At 46.3% G+C, this 20,821-nt stretch overlaps 1 protein-coding gene across 1 annotated transcript in view; it reads right to left on the bottom strand.

Annotated features, from left to right (window-relative positions):
- The window catches only part of LOC120846264 (1,2-dihydroxy-3-keto-5-methylthiopentene dioxygenase), a 58,383-nt gene that overhangs the window by 12,162 nt on the left and 25,400 nt on the right, over positions 1–20,821 (bottom strand). Inside the window, exons 2-3 of the mRNA XM_040217967.3 lie at positions 12,846–12,945; positions 5,730–5,843 (exon numbers count right to left, since the gene is read on the bottom strand). Coding sequence (XP_040073901.1) covers positions 5,730–5,843; positions 12,846–12,929 — 198 coding nt within the window. The 5' untranslated portion in view covers positions 12,930–12,945. The remainder of the gene's footprint in view (positions 1–5,729; positions 5,844–12,845; positions 12,946–20,821) is intronic.

Here is a 20,821-nt window from a genome sequence, read left to right as displayed (position 1 = left end):
CATAAGGCTTTGACGAACGTGGGTGCAAGGCTAAACTTGTTTTAGAGTTTTGGCTTTAGAACAATTACTACTGCAGACACCAGCACGTGCAACGCGTGCAACTACACTCGTAACATGCACCTCGGTGCTTGGGAAATTTAGAAAAATGTCAATTGGGACGCTGTCTGCTTTTGTGTGCTGTCAATACCCGGCCGATTGAGTCAAAACAATCCACTTTCCAAAAACGTTGCCATTCCGACAATTATCGCGTTCATTTAGGCTTAGTAATGGCCAAAATCGAAAGACTATCTAAAAATGAGGCGAGGTCATTGCTCATGCTTTGCGATTTAAGAGAGGTAAGGCAAAGCGAAAGCCTCCTGCACCATTCATTGCTGACTAACGCGCCCGATATTGCAGCTACAACGACATATTAGTTCCAAAGCGAGCGGCCCTCACTCCCCGGGGCGCTGCCATGTTTCCCCGCATCCCAGTTACGTGATTTCAAAATCCCTCTCCTAGGTACTGCGGCTAACTTTAGTCGCAGTTAGCACTAGTTTAACCGCGCTTAGCGCTTCGAGCAAACGGGCCATGACAGATAGGCTCCCATTGGCTGGCGCGCGTCATAGTTTCAAGGAACGAGGCTCCCATAGGCTCTCGCGCGGCGTAGTTCCAAGGAACGCCACCAGAGAAGCCCTCTCCATGGCGGCGCAGCGCACGCAACGGTCCGGCCGCCGGTAAGAGGCGCGGGCCTGGCATAGAGTAATATAGCAAACGTAAAGAGAGGACACAGGAGCCGATTCGCGGCCCAGATAGTGCGTTTCATACCCTCCGCTACGTGGCGCTTTTCTACAATTTGGTTAAAATTAATTAAAACTCTTTTTGTGAAAAGTATTTATTTTTTAAATGGCACTGCTTTAAAATTGTTTAAAGTACTTAAAACGACTAAATAGGTTAAATCAAATACGTCACAAAAACCACGTGATGGATGGCGCCTGCCATGGCCTGCCTGCCTGCACGTCGTCGCCTCTGCATCATTCTGCATGGCCTCTGCTCGTCCCTGCGTCGTTCGTCTGTGCCGTGCGTGCCGTCCATCTGTGCTTTCTGCTGCATCATGTTCGGTCGACTTTGCATCAATCAAGGTGACGCATGACCGCCCGCGTGCTCGCATGCTCGGCGTGAATTCTTGGAGCCGATCGGTTCGAGCTTCTCGCGCTGTTGTTTCTGCCGGGCTGTCTGGCTGCACTTGAAACGTGTGTGCATGTTGAGTTTCGATGAGATTGTTTAAAAAAAAAGAATTTAACTTACGACCTTGCACACGACATTGTCCATGGGTTTACAGATGACGGTGTTGAACGAACCTCTAACATTGCAGATAGAACCTTGGTTGTTATGCTGTCTGAAATTTTCAGGAGGTGCGTTTGCACACACTGTTGTGCACACTCCAACAACGTCTTACTCGCACGCAACGCCACTGACCAAGAAACTCCTCTGTTGCGCTGTAATTTCGAGGACAAACCCCAGTGTTTTTATTCAATCTCTCCTTCGAAAAACCTGATGACATAGCTGGACGGTAGCAGTACCGCCCGGTGACGATATTTGAATACGGCTCATAGATTGGACCCGAGCATGGCGTGGACACTCGATTTGGGCTCGTGATAATCGATAGCTCGAGAAACATTCGGGTAGTGTCCTGTGTCAAATCGCTGCAATGACGACAACAGCCGAACCATAACAATGTCTGGAACTCGGCGCGTGTCCTGTGCCTTGCCAACCCCAGCGCGTGACTATGATCAACATTGGCGGCATATAATCGGCTCCAGATCACGGGGCCGCTTGTTCTGGCTGCGAGTTGAGGGGGTGAACTCTGCTCGTTTTTCTTTATTTTTTTCTGCGACTTCGATTGCGTGTGGTGAAAACGAACGGGTATATTTTACGGATCATTAACGTCAGGGATTCGTTCTAAGCGGTATTTGCGCAAAATACAAATATCAGTGCATCGCCCCTTTAAGACTGTTGGCTTCACAGTAAAGGCTGTGGTCTGTGGTTAGGGGGCTTCAAACGTAAGCTTGGTGTGTGTGGTGATAAGCCATTTTTTGAAGTTGACAACGAACACGTTTACTTTGTCTATGATGTCCCGCACCTTCCCAAAACAACCAAGAGCAATCTCCAAGCCCACAAACTTTGCATCGGAAATGAGGTCATTGAGCGGTCTTCTATTGTTGAACTTCATTGGTCTATCCATGAGATTAGCTTGCAATTGACTCCGAAACTTACTGAGAGACACATTTATTCAAAAACCTTTCTGTAACATGGAAGAAAATTGTGCCCCACAGGTACTGAGTGCCTCAATCTTTCTTGTAATCATATCTCTTGTTTATGCAAAGGAACTTCCTGAGGCAGCCATGGCTACAGCCTATTTCTGTGATAGGATGTGCATACTTCTTGATTGTCTAAATAGCTAAAAAATTCAAGAAGACAGGGCAGAAGTTGCGTCATGCCATTCTGAAGGGAGAATCTCAAATACTTGATTTTCTCCACCAGTTTCTCCACCAGTAACTCGGATGGATTTCAGCATGGCAGTTCCAAAGTAGGAGGCAGCCATAAGCCATCATTGGGTGGCAAGTTAATATAAAAAGTGTCCTCATGCTCTGGGATGAGCTTTCAAGCTGCCATGACTTTAAGATCTTACTTACACGACGCCTGCAGCAAGACACACAATTGAGAACGTTTTTGGAGCTATATACGACAAATGCTGGGCTGCAACACAAACCCAAATGTGCATCAGTTCACCTCAGGACTAAAACACCTCTGGATAAAGAAACTGTCCAAACTGTCGGACAATGAAAACGTAGAAGACGACAAGGCTGACCTCCTAAAGGAGTTGCAAATATCTTCGCATCATGAAAGTTTAATTTCAGACATTGTGGAATGTCTTCCAATTGATAACTTCCCGCCACATATTTCTGAGCTGGCATCAGACATCAGGTCTAACATAATTGATGACTCGTCCACGTTTTTATTACGTTTGGGGCTATTTGATCAAGCTTTTGCTTGAACAGACAACTTACAGCTACTATCGGATGAGTCTAATAACTTGACCAGGCCTCACCAGTACTGTCTTGTTCCTAAAGCATACCACGTGCCTGGAAACTTCTTCGGGAACTTAGTAGTACCATCATAGGCTGCCTTTCATTTCATTCAGCAACTAGAAAATCACTTTCTTCCCATAATAGAGAGTGTGACACATGTTCGAGGAGTGTGCGGCGCCTTGTATAGCACACTTTGAGGTCTGGGTAGTTTTCGCCTTTGCCCAGAGGAGTACCAGAAAGGGTTTTTAAAATTGTTTTGCAGAATACGCTTGTGTTGACATGCTTGATTTCTTAACCGGAATTCGTACAAAGTTCGGTTGTACTCTTCAGTGGCTAGTAATTACGAGACAGGTTTAACTGTTAATAGCGTCTTAGCAGAGGCGGTTGCCAAACCAAAAACAAAAAGTGATTAAGTGGGCGATGCAGCTTGCTCTCCAAATATTTGTTTCCCCTTTTTCCAGCGAATGTGTATCACAGCTCCCTAACAAAAATATGTGTCCACTTTCTAAAAAAATTCGATAGAAAATAGTGTATAGAGGCGAACAATATCTGAAAGAAAATGTATCCACTTTTGCATCCACTGTCCATAGTTTTTTAGCCGCTTTTTTCTGAAGCCATATTTCTTTTCTGAACAATTTCGGGGAATATTTAGGGACGTTGAATCTTGTCAGATTTCGAATAGAGTTCTCATTGTGTGGTAATGCCTCGCCCGCAGTGAGTTTGAGGCTATGCAAACTGGTGTTTTTTTTATATTTGTTGGAAATCGGGAATTTGTACTATCCGGCGTGTGCTTCGCACTGTTATTATACTCTTATCATCATCATCATCATCATCATCATTTATTTTCCTTGAGGGCCCGTGGGGCATTATACAAGGGGGTGGCAATAGAACAAAAACAAATAGAACAGTAAACACAATTATAACACTGTAAGCTAGCTAGGTAGGTTAGGTAAAAAGAGGGTAATGGCTTCAACAAATTTAGTAGTATCATTAATACAAACGATGTTATGAGGTAGTGAATTCCAATCCTCGATGGCCAATGGTAGTGTGGAAGTCTGGTGAGAAACAGTTGATGATCGAATTGGACGTAATTTACATAGGTGATCTAGACGCGGGAAAATACGATGGGGAGGTGATAGCAGTGATTCTTTAAGGTGGCTATTGTGATAGAAAATTCGATGGAGGAGAGAAAGGCGTGATACTCGGCGGCGAAGGGAAAGTGAATGAAGGTTAGCTGATTGGCGTAATCCTGATATGCTGGTATATGGTGAGTAGTTGTTATAAATAAAACGAAGGGCTCTGTTTTGGACGGATTCTAGATTATTTGCAAGGTAGGACTGCCATGGGGACCATATAGATGAGGCGTATTCTAATTTCGATCTTATAAGAGTAGTATACGCTAGTCGTTTTACGGAGGGTGTAGCAAGTTTAAGGTTACGGCGCAAGTATCCGAGAGAACGGTTAGTATCAGAAATAACAGAAGTTATGTGAGTAGTCCATGATAGGTCAGAGGACCTGACTGGTAATGATAGCGATGTCTTATTTATTTTTGCACTTACTTCCCGTACCCGAGTCGGCGTGAAAGTGAATGTATCATACAGCATGTTCTCCGTGGAAAGGTTTTGTTAACTTGGTTCCGCTAAGAATCTATTACGAAGTGTACGATATGCCGAAGTCCTTCATATTCATTTATTTTTGTGAGTATCGATCTCTTTCGTATAAAACACACAGAGCTTCTGAAGTAAATCATGTATACATGAATGTGGTCCAATAAAATGTGTTCGAACCACTTACTGTTGTTAACCCCAAAGTGCTCCACCAGCCAGGAGTCAATGCGGCGATTGTGTAACTTCAATGCTTTACAATATAAAAAGAACAAGAAATATATATACTTCTGCTTTGTGAAGTAAGTTGAAATATTGTTTGACACATTTTGCACGGACCCTATCGTAAAAATAAAGCAAAAGTGTGTCAGTATTAAAAAAAAAATAGCGGCTTCGGGAGTCAAGGCGCTCCCGAGAGATGAGCGAGGCGGGGAGGAAAGAGAGAGAGAAGGGTATTGGAAAACCGGAGCAAAAACGCCCAAACCGCAACCGAAACTAACTTGACCGGAAACGGAATCAGATTATACTTAATACCGCCCGCTAGGAGCGCTACCTGTCACTGGTCTATCTGGGCCGCTGGGGCCTATGGCAGTGTCCGCTCTTTACCTTGTGTATATTACTCTATGGGCCTGGCCGCAGAGCCCGCACGGACAAACTCCGGAGAGGCTGCACGGCCGAGCGCAGCGCGGCGCGGCCACTTTACGAGAGCGCGCGCTCGGCCGCTGACGCTACCTCAGCAGTAGCGAAACATGGCCGTCCAAGCCAGTACGCCACAGAAGAACTAAGGGTGTGGAAGAGCGACATTCATGCTTCGCATTCACAACTCAAACGAAGTGCTTAGGTGTCCTCGGAATTGTTTTTCACCGTGTGATACCGATCGCAAACGCCCTTTATTAAAGGTACCTTAGCTAAGGGACCTTATAGCTAAATGTACCTTTACGCTGATTAGATTCGTGCTCCGTATAGCGCAACCCCGAATGGACATTTGCTAGAAATATCCCTAAGGACTGGGGAAATGAACACGAACGTGAATAGCACGTTTTGTGAAGGCGCTTACCAAGGCTCTCCCTTCACTGTCGAAGGGATGCAAAAGGGTGGTATCAACCTGGTCGCAGCCCGTCTTCTGCTGGATCGCTTCCAGTCGGGCCTCTCCGTCCTCCTTGCACGTGGGCTACAAGCGAAGAGCAGAGATCACCATCGCCCGCTGCCCATCAGAGCCTACAGACCAGACTTGTACGTAGTTCAACTACTCCACTCAAGTTACTGTAGTGTAACTACTTTTCTGAGTAGTTTAGTAACTTCTAATTACATTCTTATTTCGGTAATTCGTACAATCTAAAAAAAATGTCTGTGCGTCTCCTTTCCCGCACAACACTCGAAGAGCCAATCAGCGTAACTTACGGAAGCAGCTCAGCGAATGACGATGCCGAGGCACATGTTTAGACCAAAAAACGCAGCCTGAGTTGTGACATTAAGCAATGCAAGCGTGACGTTTTGCATTGCTTAATGTCACAACTCAGACTGCGTTTTTTGGTCTAAACAGATATTTCGGCATCTCATTCGCTCAGCTGCCTCCGTAAGTTGCGCTGATTGGCTCTCCGAGTGCTGTGCGGGAAAGTAGACCACAGACTTTTTTTAGACTGTATACAGTTTAATTACTTTTTCGGGGCAGCTTCTACTCAAATTACAAGTTACTCTTGAATTTTAGTGGTTGCTTTGCCTTTCAACCAATATTCCTGCACAGAAGAGATAAGATGTTGGAAGATCAGCTGATATTTGCAAAGAGGGAGAAGCATCTGGTGTAGGAAGGGTGAGGGGGAAGAAAATGGTGTGGCAAGTCCGAAACCTCCGAAACATTTTTACGAGCCCCCTTCCCCCCCCCCCCCCCCCCCCTCCCCTGCAACAACACACTTACGAGAAGCGGGGAGCGAACAGACACGGCGCAAGAGGGGTCGAGCAACTACGGGATTAGCGCCGAAGACTGCCATTTCTTTGAGTCCCGATGTTCAAGGAGAATTGACCCATTTGAAGAAAGGGCTGGTCTCCGCTTATCCTCAGTGTTGAAACTCCCGCCCACTTCAGGAGGTGCACACACTGCATCCTCACTCAAAGGAGGCAACAAAATGCAGCACCTGCTCTGAAGCTCATCTGGTGCTCCCGTAGTGTGTGCTGTAGTCGAAGAATCGCGTGCTAAAGGGCAACGCAAAGGGGAGCTTTTTACGTTGCCTTTGACTAACAAGTCGAAGTTCGTCAAACTTCGAGCTCAGCAGGTTCGAAAGGTCGAAAGTCGTCAAATTTCTTGGCATAGTACGTTCGAAAATGTCGAGTTTCATAGCGTGAAAAATTAGAAGTTCGGAAACAATTGAATTTCTCAACGCCCCAAATTCGGTAGTTCGAAAATCGTCGATTTTTAATGTTTTAGGCGCGACGTTTCAAAAATTTGCGAATTGTTCGAACCCCTTGGTTCGACCTTCGAACCTCAGGTTTGCAAAAGTTCGCGGCATCTCTAATCGACTCGGGTGCCTGAAAGGGAGGGACGCAAGACCATAATGACTTTCAAACTTCGCTCCCCACCCTGCACGTGTCATCGTCCAGACTGCGTCGTCGCAATCTCCGGTTCGGCAAACCGGGAACTGCCGTCAGGTCACGTGGGTTGCGTTGTACTCATTCGACACGAGGTGTCGCCTACGGTGGATGCGAATCTATGTAAACGCCGTGGTAAAAGTGGATTTCATACGCTAACTCAATTCGATACACTATACTGTCGCATCCATGTGAAGACAGCCCGAGAAAGGGACGGAATGTTACACGGTGAATGAATAATAAGAAAGATGAAATGTAAGGTCTAGCTGAAATTGTTATGAAAATTTAGATTGAAATAACAGAGAACATGCAGGCGAGCTGGTAAAATTTCATTCTCTTGAAAATCCCAAGCTTGGGAACAAAGATACGCTCAATGAACACACCACCATGTGTGTGTTGCCCTCGGGTTTTTTTTAATGCGAAAGCATTAACTGTCTCGTGGAGCGAGCTGACGTCATCAGTTTGAAGAGCGAAAACGACAGTTTCCGCGATCCCGCGACTCCAATAGGAGCGATTCGCCTTCGGTTCCATTGGCTGCTGCGCGTCGACGGGGCTCTCATTGGCCGCTGCGCCATGGCCTCCGAGATCCCGATACGCGCGCGCCCTACGCAGCAGACGACAACGGGAGCAGACGAGCGGCTTGCATGCTTTCGCATTCACAACTCATAAGAAATGCTTAGGTGTACCACGAGCTTCTTTTTGAGCGCAGCTCTTAGGGGTCCGTTTCCGGCTTGAGCGGCGTCGCCGTTGCCGTCGGCGTAACCGCGAGGTCACGTACCCCCCCAAGGTCACGTGACCCCCCCACGATGTCACCTGACTCCCCAGGTCACGTGACTCCGTGAGGTTACGTGACCGCCTGAGGTCACGTGACCCCCTGAGGTCAGGTGACCCCTTGAGGTCAGGTGACCCCCTGAGGTCACGTGACCCCCCTAAGGTCACGTGACCCCCCACCCCCTGAGGTCACGTGACCGCCTGAGGTCACGTGATTCCCCTGACGTCACACGACCTCAAGAAGTCACCTATCCCTCAGTACGCTTCCATCCTCCTCCTCAAGAGCTGCGCTCTAACCAGCGTTACAGGGAATTGGAAACGGTTTTCATTTTTTTAGAGCGCAGCTGTTAGGCGCCCATTTCCGGCTTGAGCGGCGTCGCCGTCGGCGTCGTCGTCGGCGTAACCGCGCGGTGCATTCTGGGTAAATTTCCCAGCTAAATCTAGCGGAAAAATTTCCCCGCTAAATCTAGCGGAAAAATTTCGCCACTAAAACTAGTGGAAAAATTTCCCCGCTAAACCTAGCGGGAAAGTTTTCCCGCTAAATCTAGCGGAAAAATCTCCCCGCTAAATCTAGCGGAAAAATGTCCCCACTAAATCTAGCGGAAGAATTTCGCCGCTAAATCTAACGGAAAAATTTCCCGCTAAATCTAGCGGAAAATTTACCCGCTAAATCTAGCGGAAAAATTTCTCTGGGAGTCACGTGACCTGGAGGGTCACGTTACTCCCACCCCTGAGGTCACGTGACCTCGGGGGGGGGGGTGGGGGGGGTCAGGTGAACTTTCCCCCAGGTCCCGTGACTCCCCCCCCCCCCCCCCCCCCTCCGAGAACACGTGACCCTCTACTTCGGTGTTACAGCGAGTTGTAAACGGCTTTCATTTTTTGTTTTGTTTTTACGTGGAATTGCGTTTTTTTGTTTTTGTTTTTTTTTGCGCTTGGAAGTGCGTGCAAAGCTGGGAGGTCACGAAAACTTGGTCATGGAAGTAACACCACACAGATAACAGCATCGAGAACCGCGCAACACGCACGCGCGTCCTTTCTTATCTGCTGGCTTGCTCGTTTGCTCGCTTCAACGCGACGCGCTCATTTCTGAGTGAAACGGCGATAGACGCCGCTCCGGCAGCCGTGATTCCACAATCTTCGCTCGTCGCTCTAAACAGCGGCCGAGCTTCTGTGCTCTGCGGCACGGGCAGTTAACGCAACCCACTCACGCGACTCGGCGAAGCGTTAATTCCCTATAATTTCTTTTGCTATAGCTAAAGTCACTAGATCCCGGGAAAGTAGCGTCAAGCTACCCGTAAAACCAGCATTTTGGCTTACGAAATCAGCCATTTCTCCTTGACCAATTTGTTCTCGGTGAGCCAATCTAAATTCACTGGTGACGGGTAGCTTTATAGAGACGTTTCTTGTGTACCGATATTTCGCTATCTACACACCAACGACGAAACAAGCGTACACCCGTGTGCGATATGAAGGTGCCTGTTACAGGCCACCCGATGCGTCAATTTTGTGCCTTCTTTGCATGACGAGCTGTCCGCTTTAAGCGTGCAACTTTCTGACCATCCTGTTATTTTATTGGGCGATTTCAATTTCCCCGATATTAAATGGAATTCGCCTCGTCAAGATTGTGTTCATGGTACCAGTGACTGTCGTGAGTTTGTTAAACTTTGTTTAGATTTCAATCTGTCCCAGATGGTTTGTTTTCCAACGCGTGTAAATGATATGTGCTCAAATATATTAGACTTGGTATTAACGAATCAATCTGAGTGCATCTCGTCGCTGTCTGGATCCGAAGGCATAAGTGATCACAAGGCAGTACACTGTGACCTAGCATTTGAAGCACCTGAACGTATATTGTTAAAACGATAAGGCTATATAACAAAAGAAATTATGAGCAGTTTAACATGGCCCTCTCAAATTACTTCTCAGACTTCTTAGATAAATTTGATCGTAGGGATGTGAACGAAAACTGGTGTAAATTTAGAAACAAATTATTAGAACTTGTTGAAATACATGTCCCAAGCACCACCATAAGTTCCCGAACTTCTAACCTACTCGCGCTCGCTGAAAATACTCAACAATAAGAAGAAACACCGTTTTCGGACAGCCAAAAATAAAAACACTACTGAATCTTAAGACAGGTATAATAAATGCGCAAATGAGTACAAACGCATGCTTGCGGAACAGAAACGTATTTTCGACCAGGAAACCCACCCATCCCTGCTACTGAATAACCCTCGCCAATTCTGGCAAGTTGTTAACCATACTCCACGCTCGCCATTTAACCTGGAAGATGAATTTATAAACAAAATAGAGGCGAGTCAGTGGGCCTCAGTTTTAAATGACGTGTTTTCTGCTCAGTTCACCATTCCAAGTCCTTTAGCGTTGTTACCAACCATTGCTAACAACCTCCCTTGTATGGATCCAATATATGTTGATTTTGACGGTATTGTTAAAATTATTAAATCTATGAAAGTGTCTTCATCCTGTGGCGTCGACAACATTAACTCTAAAATACTGCAGCGCACAGTGTGCTCTTCGAGTATTTTTTTAGCCAAAAATGTTCAGCAGTCCTTGAATACAGCGACAGTTCCTGACGATTGGAGGATCGGAAAGGTCATTCCGGTCCACAAGAGCGGTAATAAATCATCTCCCTTAAACTATAGGCATATCTCTCTTCCGTACCTTCAAAAATACTGGAGCGCATAATCCATAAGAATCTATCCATTCACCTCGATTCCATTTCCTTTTTTAACAAGGCACAGCACGGCTTCCGCAGAAACTTTTCTTGTGAAACACAGCTTCTTTGCTTAACCCATGACCTTTTTCCTCGACTCCGGTTTTCCAACCGATGCTGTATTTCTTGACTTTGCTAAAGCTTTTGGCGAAGTACCGCATAACAAACTGCTACTAAAACTTTCATCGTTAAACCTTGACACCAGCGTGCTCTCATGGATTATATCTTTCCTCTCGCAACGAAACCAGTTTGTTCATGCTAACGACTCCTCATCTGCCTTGGCCTCTGCTACATCCGGTGTGCCCCAAGGAACAATCCTTGGTCCACTACTCTTCCTTATTTACATAAACAACCTTCCACTTCAGGTATCTTCATCAATGTGTTTATTTGCAGATGACTGTGTCGCTTATCGTAAAATAACATCTCCGTTTGATTCCGCAGCGCTACAAATTGACCTTGACTCTATTAATAAATGGTGTAGTAATTCGCAAAGGTCCCTCAACCTTAACAAATGTAAACACATGCGCTTCTCTCGTTTCACCTTCCAAGCTTCCTCTCCTCTTACTCTTAATGCTGTTCCTCTACAACAAACTGACACATACAAGTATATCAGTGTTCTAACTAAAAACCTCTCTTGGGACAGTCATATTAATTCAGTGGTGTCTGCTGCTAACCGAAGCCTAGGTTACCTCCGTCACAACTTCAGATCTGTCCCAAGTAACCTAAAGCGACTCCTTTACATTTCCTTAGTACGATCGCAATTACAGTATGCATCCTCCATTTGGCACACTCACCTTTCTTCACTAACAGACAGTATTGAAGCTGTCCAAAACCGTTCTGCCCGGTTCATTCTACCTGACTTCTCACGTTTTCCTAGTGTTACTGGAATAAAATCTGACCTTTCTTTTGCCTAACTTGCTACCCGACGGACAATTTTTCGTCTGTGTCTATTGCATCCGGTCTATTATTCGCCCCTACTACATCAGACTCTTCTCACTCCGCCAACCTATTCGTCTTCTAGTCTACATCACCCTAAAAAAATAGCTCGGCGATGTCACCGGCAATGACCTTCCCGGTGACATCGCAGCCATCGAGGACTCCGCCGCATTTCGCGAAGTGCTTCAGCAATATTGTAATCTCCACTCCCCTCTCTAACGCCTCACGGCCTTGAGGGTATTGTAAATAAATAAATAAATAAATAAATAAATAAATAAATAAATAAATAAATAAATAAACGGCCTTGATTCCTTCCCTCTTCGCGTCTTCGCGGAGTCAAAGCGAAAAGTGGAGGAAACGAGAATCGCGACGTCACGGGCCTTTTTGGTTTTGTTGAAGAGCGCTCTTCTTTCACAAATATATGACAATCCGTTGGAGATACAGCTTTATGAGTGATGCTTTCGGGTTTGTAGCATCCCGCCTAGCACTTCTGCTTTGTTTTCTGAAATCAAAATTTGATTTCAGAATCCCCTGGTTTTCCCAAGCGCCTTCATAATTTGTCAAGCCTTACACGAAAAGCATGTTTCTAAACAAACGTTTAAAATAGTTTCTTTTTACAACAATATGGGTCTGGCCTTTAAACTCTAAAGTATCAATGTGCCGAAGTCTATATTGGCGAAGAACACCTTCAGTACGATGATGCTTCATGACGATCTTGGTGCGACTGGTTTGTCTCGACGCTCTCGAAGCTTCGAAGGTATGAAGGGGCCTAAATGCGATTGTCATAGAACGGTCACCGATCAGCAAGTCACATTGCGAGTTTTTGGTCGTCTGTATCTGTCTGAATCCGGCTAGCAGGCAGGGAAGGCAATGGGGCTACTTTCCCAGGTTTAGTGACTTCAGTGCCACCCACACCTAGTTTTGCGGAAACCCATGTATAGTACACCTATGCATGGACCAACCGTTTTCGAAGTTATGAGTTTCTTGTTTAATGATCAAAAGTAACTATGCCCACAGCTGAGATTTGAAACGTTTAAAATTGAAGATGCAGAACATCTGATGCCTCAAGTTTTCGATCCCTCGTTAGCAGTATTAGTGGATACCTTTGTGCCTATCGCGCATGCGCGCCGTGTTGGGAGGGAAACTCACCCGATAGAACGTAACTCCCACGAGACTGCGCAGTTCCTTAACGCCCAGCGTTTTCTTCGGCTCGTCCAGGTACCAGGCCAACATGATTGAACTTATGCTCCTGCGAAGAAAAACACGCCCGATTGCTCGCTTTGATGCTTCCTGAATGCTGGGTTGAGCGTACGGGTATCGCACACCTGTCGATAAAAATACAAGAAAACAATAACAGGAAATTAAAAAAAAAAGTAGTGTAGGTGACACTCAGACCATTTATTTTCAGACTCTGGTGGCCGTGCTATATATATACGGAAATGGGAAAAAACATTGCTTTTCCATTTCCGTTCTATAGAGACTAATGCGCTTGTTTTTCAGCCAGCTGGGGCTTTATATAATATGATATATATTATATCAAACCACAGCTGGCTGAAAAACAAGCGCATTTGTCCCTATTGAACGGAAATGGAAACACATATTTGTTACATGGGTAGGTTCTTTTCAACGGTGATACTTTTTAGAGTATTTTCCGAAGATAACGGGGAAGCAATTATTTTGCGCTTAAATACAAAAACCTATCTTCGCTTCCATAAACTTTAATTAACTGGCAACAGAACGAATAAAGCAAAATCAAAACAAAAGACGTCGAAAAGTTTTTTTTTTTTTTTTTTTTAAAGTGAAAGAAATGTTTGTCGTTTTTTGTACCGACTTCGTTTTATTCTTTCTGTGCTCAGTTCGTAGACCCTTTTACTGTTTACAAACATGAACCGCGTCTTGCGTTTCAAGCGACTTCCGGTCGCTCCGTCTTTGGAAACTTGTCGAGCTTGCTTCTGCCACCAGTGCTGGCATCAATGCTACAGGGACAACAAAGTTGGAGACTTAGCGATGGCCTTCTGATGTACGATTTAATGTCTTGGAGAAGACAAGTTGGCTTACGAGAATATTCAAAACATCTGAACATATCTCTCGTGCATCTATAGGTTCTTTTGGCGTTCGCTCGGGGAATTGATGGTTAAAGGGGTCATAAAACGATATCGGGTTGGAATGTTTAGGACTTTGCCCTGAGGCGTACTGGGTAACTCGCCAAACACAAAGTTGGGGTCGACGTTCTCAGAGCGTGCTGATTGGACTCTCGCGACGATGGCGTCCCGCGGGACGAGATGCCAATCATCCCAAATTCTCTGTGCTCGAATTCCCGAGAGAGTGTGAATCACAAAGTCGTAGCGAGCTTCATCGAAGCGCGCGCTAGCAGCACCGTGGGGCCAGGCGACTGAGCGGCTGTACTGATGACGTCGTGCTTGCGTGTCCCTCATCAGAACGCCGCGTTAAAGTCAGTGCTGTCGAAATTGTCCTTAGGCGGGTTTTGAATGCTCTAAACTTTCTCATCGCGAAATCGTCGCTTGAGGAAGTTATTGGTGACGACAGAGGGACGTTTCACAACTTTGGGACGGAGTTATTTGAGACCCAGATATTCACTTCGGAATTGAGGCGAAGATTAAACTTTGTGATATTGTGGAGCCGTGCGCGGTGTACGCGGCACTAGAGCTCATCTCCCACCACTGTTAACAACGCTGTCGGAATGACCCAGAGGCGGTGTGTGTAGAGACGTCGGTAGTGCGAGAGATAAGGGGGCGACTCGGAATGGCGAGAAAAAACAGGGGGAAGGGAAATAAAAAAGGTTACGATCAAAACACCACCACACACACACACACACACAAAATAGGGGTCAGAAAGTGCCGTACAATATGTTCGGTACAGGGGAAGGGGAGGGGTGGGGGGGGGGGGGGGGGGAGGGGGAGCATAGAAGGCTCTCAGGGGAGGGAGTGGATGAAGGGGAAGAAAGGGTATTTTCCTTCCACCAAGTTTTTTTTATTATAATTTGCTGAAATGTCTGGGCAGTATATAGGACGCTATGGTCTGAAAATGGGGTTGTCGCCTCCTCCCCCCCCCCCCCCCCCCCCTTACTCCTTTATGACGAGGAACAGCAAAGCGTGCAATTTTCGAAATAATTGTTCTAGAGGTTCTGGAATTAAAAAGGGTCGCGTTCCATGAACTCATAAGCGGCCATGACCGACTTTCAAGCGAAAAACTTGTTTACGGCTCGTAGTGTGCAGGCGCGTTCAATGACGTCCCTTTATAGTTTTTACCCTTGAAGCCAGGGTCAGGGTCGTTGTGAACGACACACTCGATGATGCGCGTTCGAATCAACGGTGACAAGTTTGGTTGTGTACGATGGATGCTTAGAGTTATCGCGTTCTGAAAACATCACCGTGAATATTACCAACCTGACATTACTCTTATTTCCGTTGATGAAGTCAGAATTAATCCTAGTTTGGCTAATGTTGGAAAGCCGACCACACAAACAGTTTCAGCTGCCTACGTGGCTAATAGTCACTACTTAAAAAAACATCAGTAAAACTATTTTTCGCCACCGATAGGAGAACAATTGCCCGGAGGCGAAATCTTCCCGAAGGCGGAGAACGCATTCGGCTGCGTACACTTTGATCATATACAATAGACCGATCTTACCAGCTAGTTTGAGTACGCCACCACTGCCGATATGCATCGTGGGAGCTGTAGTCTTTCTGCACGCGCGACAACCCTGCTGGAGGTTTGCGCGAGCAGACCACGAGTGAGCATGAGTTGTCGTGTGAACTGGCGTCTGCCTCCTACGCACCACAGTTATGGCGGCGTCACGCATGCGTAGAATGCTTGGTGAAATCGGTCTATTGTCCGAGAGAAAGGAAAGGAACGGGAGGGACGTATTTTTTTTTTAGTAAATGCTGCTTTATCGGCGGATATAAGAACGACATTAGATTGTCAACATCGACGGTGTCGATTTTAGAATGTAATTATCCCAAGTCACCGCCGTGCTTTTTAGAGACTATCAAACATGTTGGTCGCAGCTCATAATCTTTGTCGTGACGTCACACGTATGAGCCATGGTCTTTTTCGCGCGCTATCCGGATGGATGGATGGATGAATCCGGTTGAGCCCTTTGGATCGGGCGGTAGCTTATGCCACCTAGCCATTTTGTTTCACCATTTAAGCTTAGAATATTTAAATGTGAAATCTATATTCACTCCGCACTGCAAAGGAAGTGGGGCTATGAAACCCCCTTGCCATCAGTTAATAAGAAAATACTTAGTTTTTTCTCGCTTTCTGCCGCCATTCACTTAATCTTTGCTTGGTAATCTCTACAGTCTTGAAATCCACTCTCCCTTCGCTCTTTCTAAAACCCAATGACTTTATTAAGTCTATGTTGTCTTCGGTAGGCATAGGGTGAATCCCTTTACAGTAGGGTATCAAGTGCTCAGCCGTCTCGTCCTCCTCTCCACAAGCAGTGCACACTGTATCCCTTTCCTGGTACCTCGCTCTGTATGTTCTGGTTCGCAGAACACCCGTCCTCGCCTCAAACAACAATGAGCTTCCCCTAGAATTGTCATAAATGCTTTCTTTGGCAATAACTGTTTTGTTTAATAGATAGCTTTCCAGAGCCGTCTTTGTCTGCATTCCGTCTAGCCACCGATCTCTTCCTGTGGCCTTAACTTTCTTCTTAACTGAGACCTGCTCTTCCGTATCTCCACTATAGCCTAAAAACTTTCCTCTTAATTTCCTAGTGCGCTGTCTCCACTTTGTGTCTATGATCTACAAAATCATGTATAGGTAGCTGAAAACCTTTGGTGTCCATTGGTCCCCATCAGTGGCGTACGCAGGATTTCACTTCGCGGGGGGCCGGACCAACGAGAGTAAAGGGTAAAGTAAAGATATAAAAGAAAAGAAAGTCCAAAAGAAAATAAAAGCATGTTACTTTTTTTTTTCTAATAACTATGGATTCTTCTATTTAGTAATTGAAATAAAGTTGACATATTGGTTTTGGGATGATTATGATACATAAAAATGATGCCCCGGAAATTTCCCACCAGGAAGGCATTTGCCATTTACTTTTTATATTTACAAGTCACGTCAAAAGAAGGCACCAGAGTAAGCAGAAAACAAGAATCATAAAAGCAAATATTTTATGAAGCAGGACTCCAATGCACAAAGCCTCCAGTCATCGGGGCTGATAAAACAATGATGCATAAGTAGAAACGCGGAACATCTTGATGGATAGACGATAAGCACTGGAAAGCTGCTCCACCATAAAGCACTCCCTATCTTAACCTTATCTAGCCAACAAAAATCTCACGCGATTTGTTCGTTGGTGTCGATTTCTAAGGTTTCCGAAGTCCGCTCACAAAAGAAAGTCAAGGAAGTCACACAACGCAACAAAGGGACGATCTAAAATGGTTTACACACTCACATATTGCACTTGGCTCTCGTCCTGAGGCAGCAGGTCGCACACTCGCGCCCCTATCTCGCGCGGTTCTCAAACTACCGATGACAACTTCCGTACTCGAACCTTGAACCGCAAATCCCGCGCCTTTAGGCGCGTATATTCACTTTTCTAAGACCTTTCCCGCCATCCGAGGAGCCAATCAGATATAGCTCTTTTTAGACCAATGGGAGCCACGCGGTACCAAATAAACACATACAATACAAAATCCAATTAAGAAAGGACACGTGCATAGATCACCGAAAAGTCCTAAAAACCTTCGCCCTAACTGTCGACCGTCAGCCGGACACCGCTTCAAGGAAAAACTTCTCGTCACGGTGCGAGAGCAGTACCGACGCTTCTTCTCAAAATAAAAAAAGGCGACAAAACATCGAGGGGCCCCGCTGTGCTCGAGCGAGGCACAGCGCATGGTACGCACCCAGAGCGGGGCCCTCGAGGAACAATAAAGACAGGGGACACGGGGGCCGCTTCGTGGCGACGACAAACCAGCCCTGGTGGCTCCGCGAGAGGGACTTGGGGCACTCGCGAACCAATAAAAGTAGAAGTAAAGAAAGATATTCGTTAATTGATTATTTTCCAGTCATATTAGATCAAAGACGTTAAAACTACATATTTTTTATTATTTTTACTATGTCATAACTGGCATATTGCATTCCCTCCCTTTTTTATTTCTTTTTTTTTTTACAACTTCTCCACAAAGTTTGATATTGATAAACCCGAGAGTCAGTAACCTCGCCGACTCCCCCCCCCACCCCCTCGGAAATTTCGGGGGGGGGGGGGGGGGGGCGGCCTCTTCGCCCCCCCCCCCCCCCCCCCCTCTGTGTACGCCACTGATCCCCATCCATTTGCCTCAACCGATCCTCAAATTCTATCTTGCTCACCGCTTCCCTGCTCTCAAAAGACGCCCATCCCATGTCTCCTTGTCCTCCCTGGTTTGGAGTTTTGCAATGTGCCCCCAAAGCCAGCCTACCTATTCCGCGCTGTTTTAGTTCTAGTCTTGCATGCACTTCGGATTTGATGCATAGCACTGCGTTTCCAAAAGTCAAGCCAGGCCACCATGACCCCTTTCCAAATCTCTCTCACCACCTCATACCTGTTGTAATTCCAAAGTGTTATATTTTTCATTACAGCTGCATTTCTGTTGCCCTTACCTATTATATACTTTTCATTCTCACTGAGATATTCTGCACCCTCACATATCCATACTCCGAGATACTTGTATTTACTAGCTCTCTCAACTTTCATAGTCTGTATTTTCAGCCTCTCAACTTCATCATTGTTAAAAATAATGACTGCTGATTTTTCACTACTGAATTCTAAACCTAATTCCTCTCCTTCCTTACCACAGATGCTCATTAATTCCTGCAACTCTGTCCCGTTGTTAGCTGTTAGTACAATACCATCCGCATACAGCAATCCCGGTAAGGATTGCTGAATTTTTCGGCCTAGCTTACTGTACGAAAGGTCGAATCCAAGCCCACTCTTCTCTAGTCTATCCTCCAATCCTCTCAGATACAACATAAACAGCAAAGGCGATAACGGGCACCCCTGCCTAAGGCCTCGTCTCATCTCTATTTTCCCCGTCGCCTTTCCTCCCCATGTTATAATCACCTTATTATCTTTGTAAATGTTTCTTAATAGGGATGTTAGTCCTTCATCTAGGTTTAAGCTCTCCACTATGTCCCACAGGTTCCTTTGGTTCACATTGTCATAGGCACCCTTGATATCCAGAAATGCCAGCCAGAGCTGTCTGTTTTGTTTTTGCGCTATTTCTATACACTGTGTTAGAGATCTCGGGCTACGCTTGTTCGCCGCCTAGGGAGTGGTAGGGATTTTTTTTCTCCCATCAATGAAAAACGTCACGGAGATAGACGGATCTGCGAGTTTGTGAGAAAAGAAGACTTCGGCGGCAATCTTTTGGTCTCCTCCCACCACTATGTCATAACACAAAGAATCTTTGTGTTTGACGAGTGTAGGGACCCTGGTCCCAGAGCCCCTAATACTGGGAGAGTTGGGCGGTCTATTGATCCAGCCGCCAGTCTGGCAGCACTGATCGAACAGTCTGGCAACTGTGCGCATCGCATTCCGAGTCTCGTCGTCCGCCATGATGTGCCTTGTCGTCTCGAGCCGGCAGCCGTCTGACTAGGGTGGAGCGAGAGACGACGGTGAAAATGATCGTTCTGCGCTCCGCGAGACGTTAGAAGAAAACGTAATGGGGTGCTGTAGTGCCGCTGGGTGCTCGAACAGGGCGAAAAAAGGCTTAAGGATATACCGGTTCCCGCAAGGAAAAAAAGAAAACCGTGCAAGGCACAAGATCCGGGAGGCCAAAACAAAGAGGGCGAAGTGGAAGCCGACTTCGAGTTCTCGATGGTGCGAGGTAATATTATAACTAATTTATTTTGTGAGTTAAACGCGTTTTATTTTGACTAAAACTGTGCAGCGACTTGACGCGGCAGCGTCAAGTACGGCTCTGCGTCAGGGGACAGTGCCCGTTGATCACGAAGCCGTTTCCTGCCGCGCAAAACCTGATACTTGCGAGCATCCTAGCTTGCGAACTTTTAACTGTGTCTACTGTAGTTCAGTATAAGGGGTATTCACACGAGGGAGAAATCCCGGGGATTTCTCCCCGGCACGCGCATCCCACGACGAAAACGACAGGCTTTGCGATGTGCAAAAGCCTCGCGTTTTCATCTCGTGATGCGCGCGTGCCGGGGAGAAATCCCCGGGATTTCTCCCTCGTGTGAATACCCCTGCGAGCGGGGCCGATCGCTGCAAGCACGTGCACGTCGCGCTGAACGACGCGTGCACTGTACGAGCACACGCGCTCCGTAGCCACGTTCGAAGTATGCAGCTCGCTCTCGTAGCTTTCTCGCATACGCTCGAGTCTTTAGAAGCAGCCTCGTAGCTCCTCTTTGCCTTCTCGCAAGCGCTTTTGTTTCGCTAGCGATACCTTTATTTTTTTTTTTTAATACGCGTAGTAAATACTTACTTGTCAAGCCCTTTTCTTTTTTTGAGGTGCACTTCTCAGGCAGTGAATTCGAAAGCGGTTGTCAATTTCAAAAAGCTCAAGTACAACGTGATGCCGACGCTGCTTCTTCACAGCAAACCAAAGAATGTCAGAAAAACAGAAAAAAAAAACAAAAAAACCAAAAGGCCGGCAGGTGAAGAAGCACGGCGGAAAATCACGATCGGTTCGCCGTATTAAGCACAACGGTGCACAAACCTTGTGATGTAATAAACAGTCGGGGAGCGATCCAGACAATCGAACTTACCCACTGAAAGATGCGTAAAAGGCCGCTGAGCTGTGTCGGACGGCAGGCGTTTTTGAGCGATTCCCCATTTATAAATAAGTGCCGTTCGTAAACGGTAACAAAAGCGCGAACGGCAAAACCTACACGGGTATACATCGCACGTCATTGGGGGCCCACTTGGCGGGGGGCACATCATGGCGGGAGCGGAACACGTTGAATCCGCTAAACTTAGCGGGCCGTAAGCTCCTCCCATCCGCTGAACTCTCCCAGTTGGGTGCTAATCTGGCCCCAGTATACTCGCGCAGGCCGCCACTGATTCAGAAGCTTCTGTGTCGTGATGAGATTACGAGGATAAAACGAGACTATTTCTTTCAGTCTTGCCTACGCAAAGCCTGATGACGTAATTGTGGTATTGA

Source organism: Ixodes scapularis, unplaced genomic scaffold (genome assembly GCF_016920785.2).
Source record: "Ixodes scapularis isolate PalLabHiFi unplaced genomic scaffold, ASM1692078v2 PGA_scaffold40__2_contigs__length_1045541, whole genome shotgun sequence".
Lineage (NCBI taxonomy): Eukaryota > Metazoa > Arthropoda > Arachnida > Ixodida > Ixodidae > Ixodes > Ixodes scapularis.
This window is presented reverse-complemented; position numbering and strand designations above follow the sequence as displayed.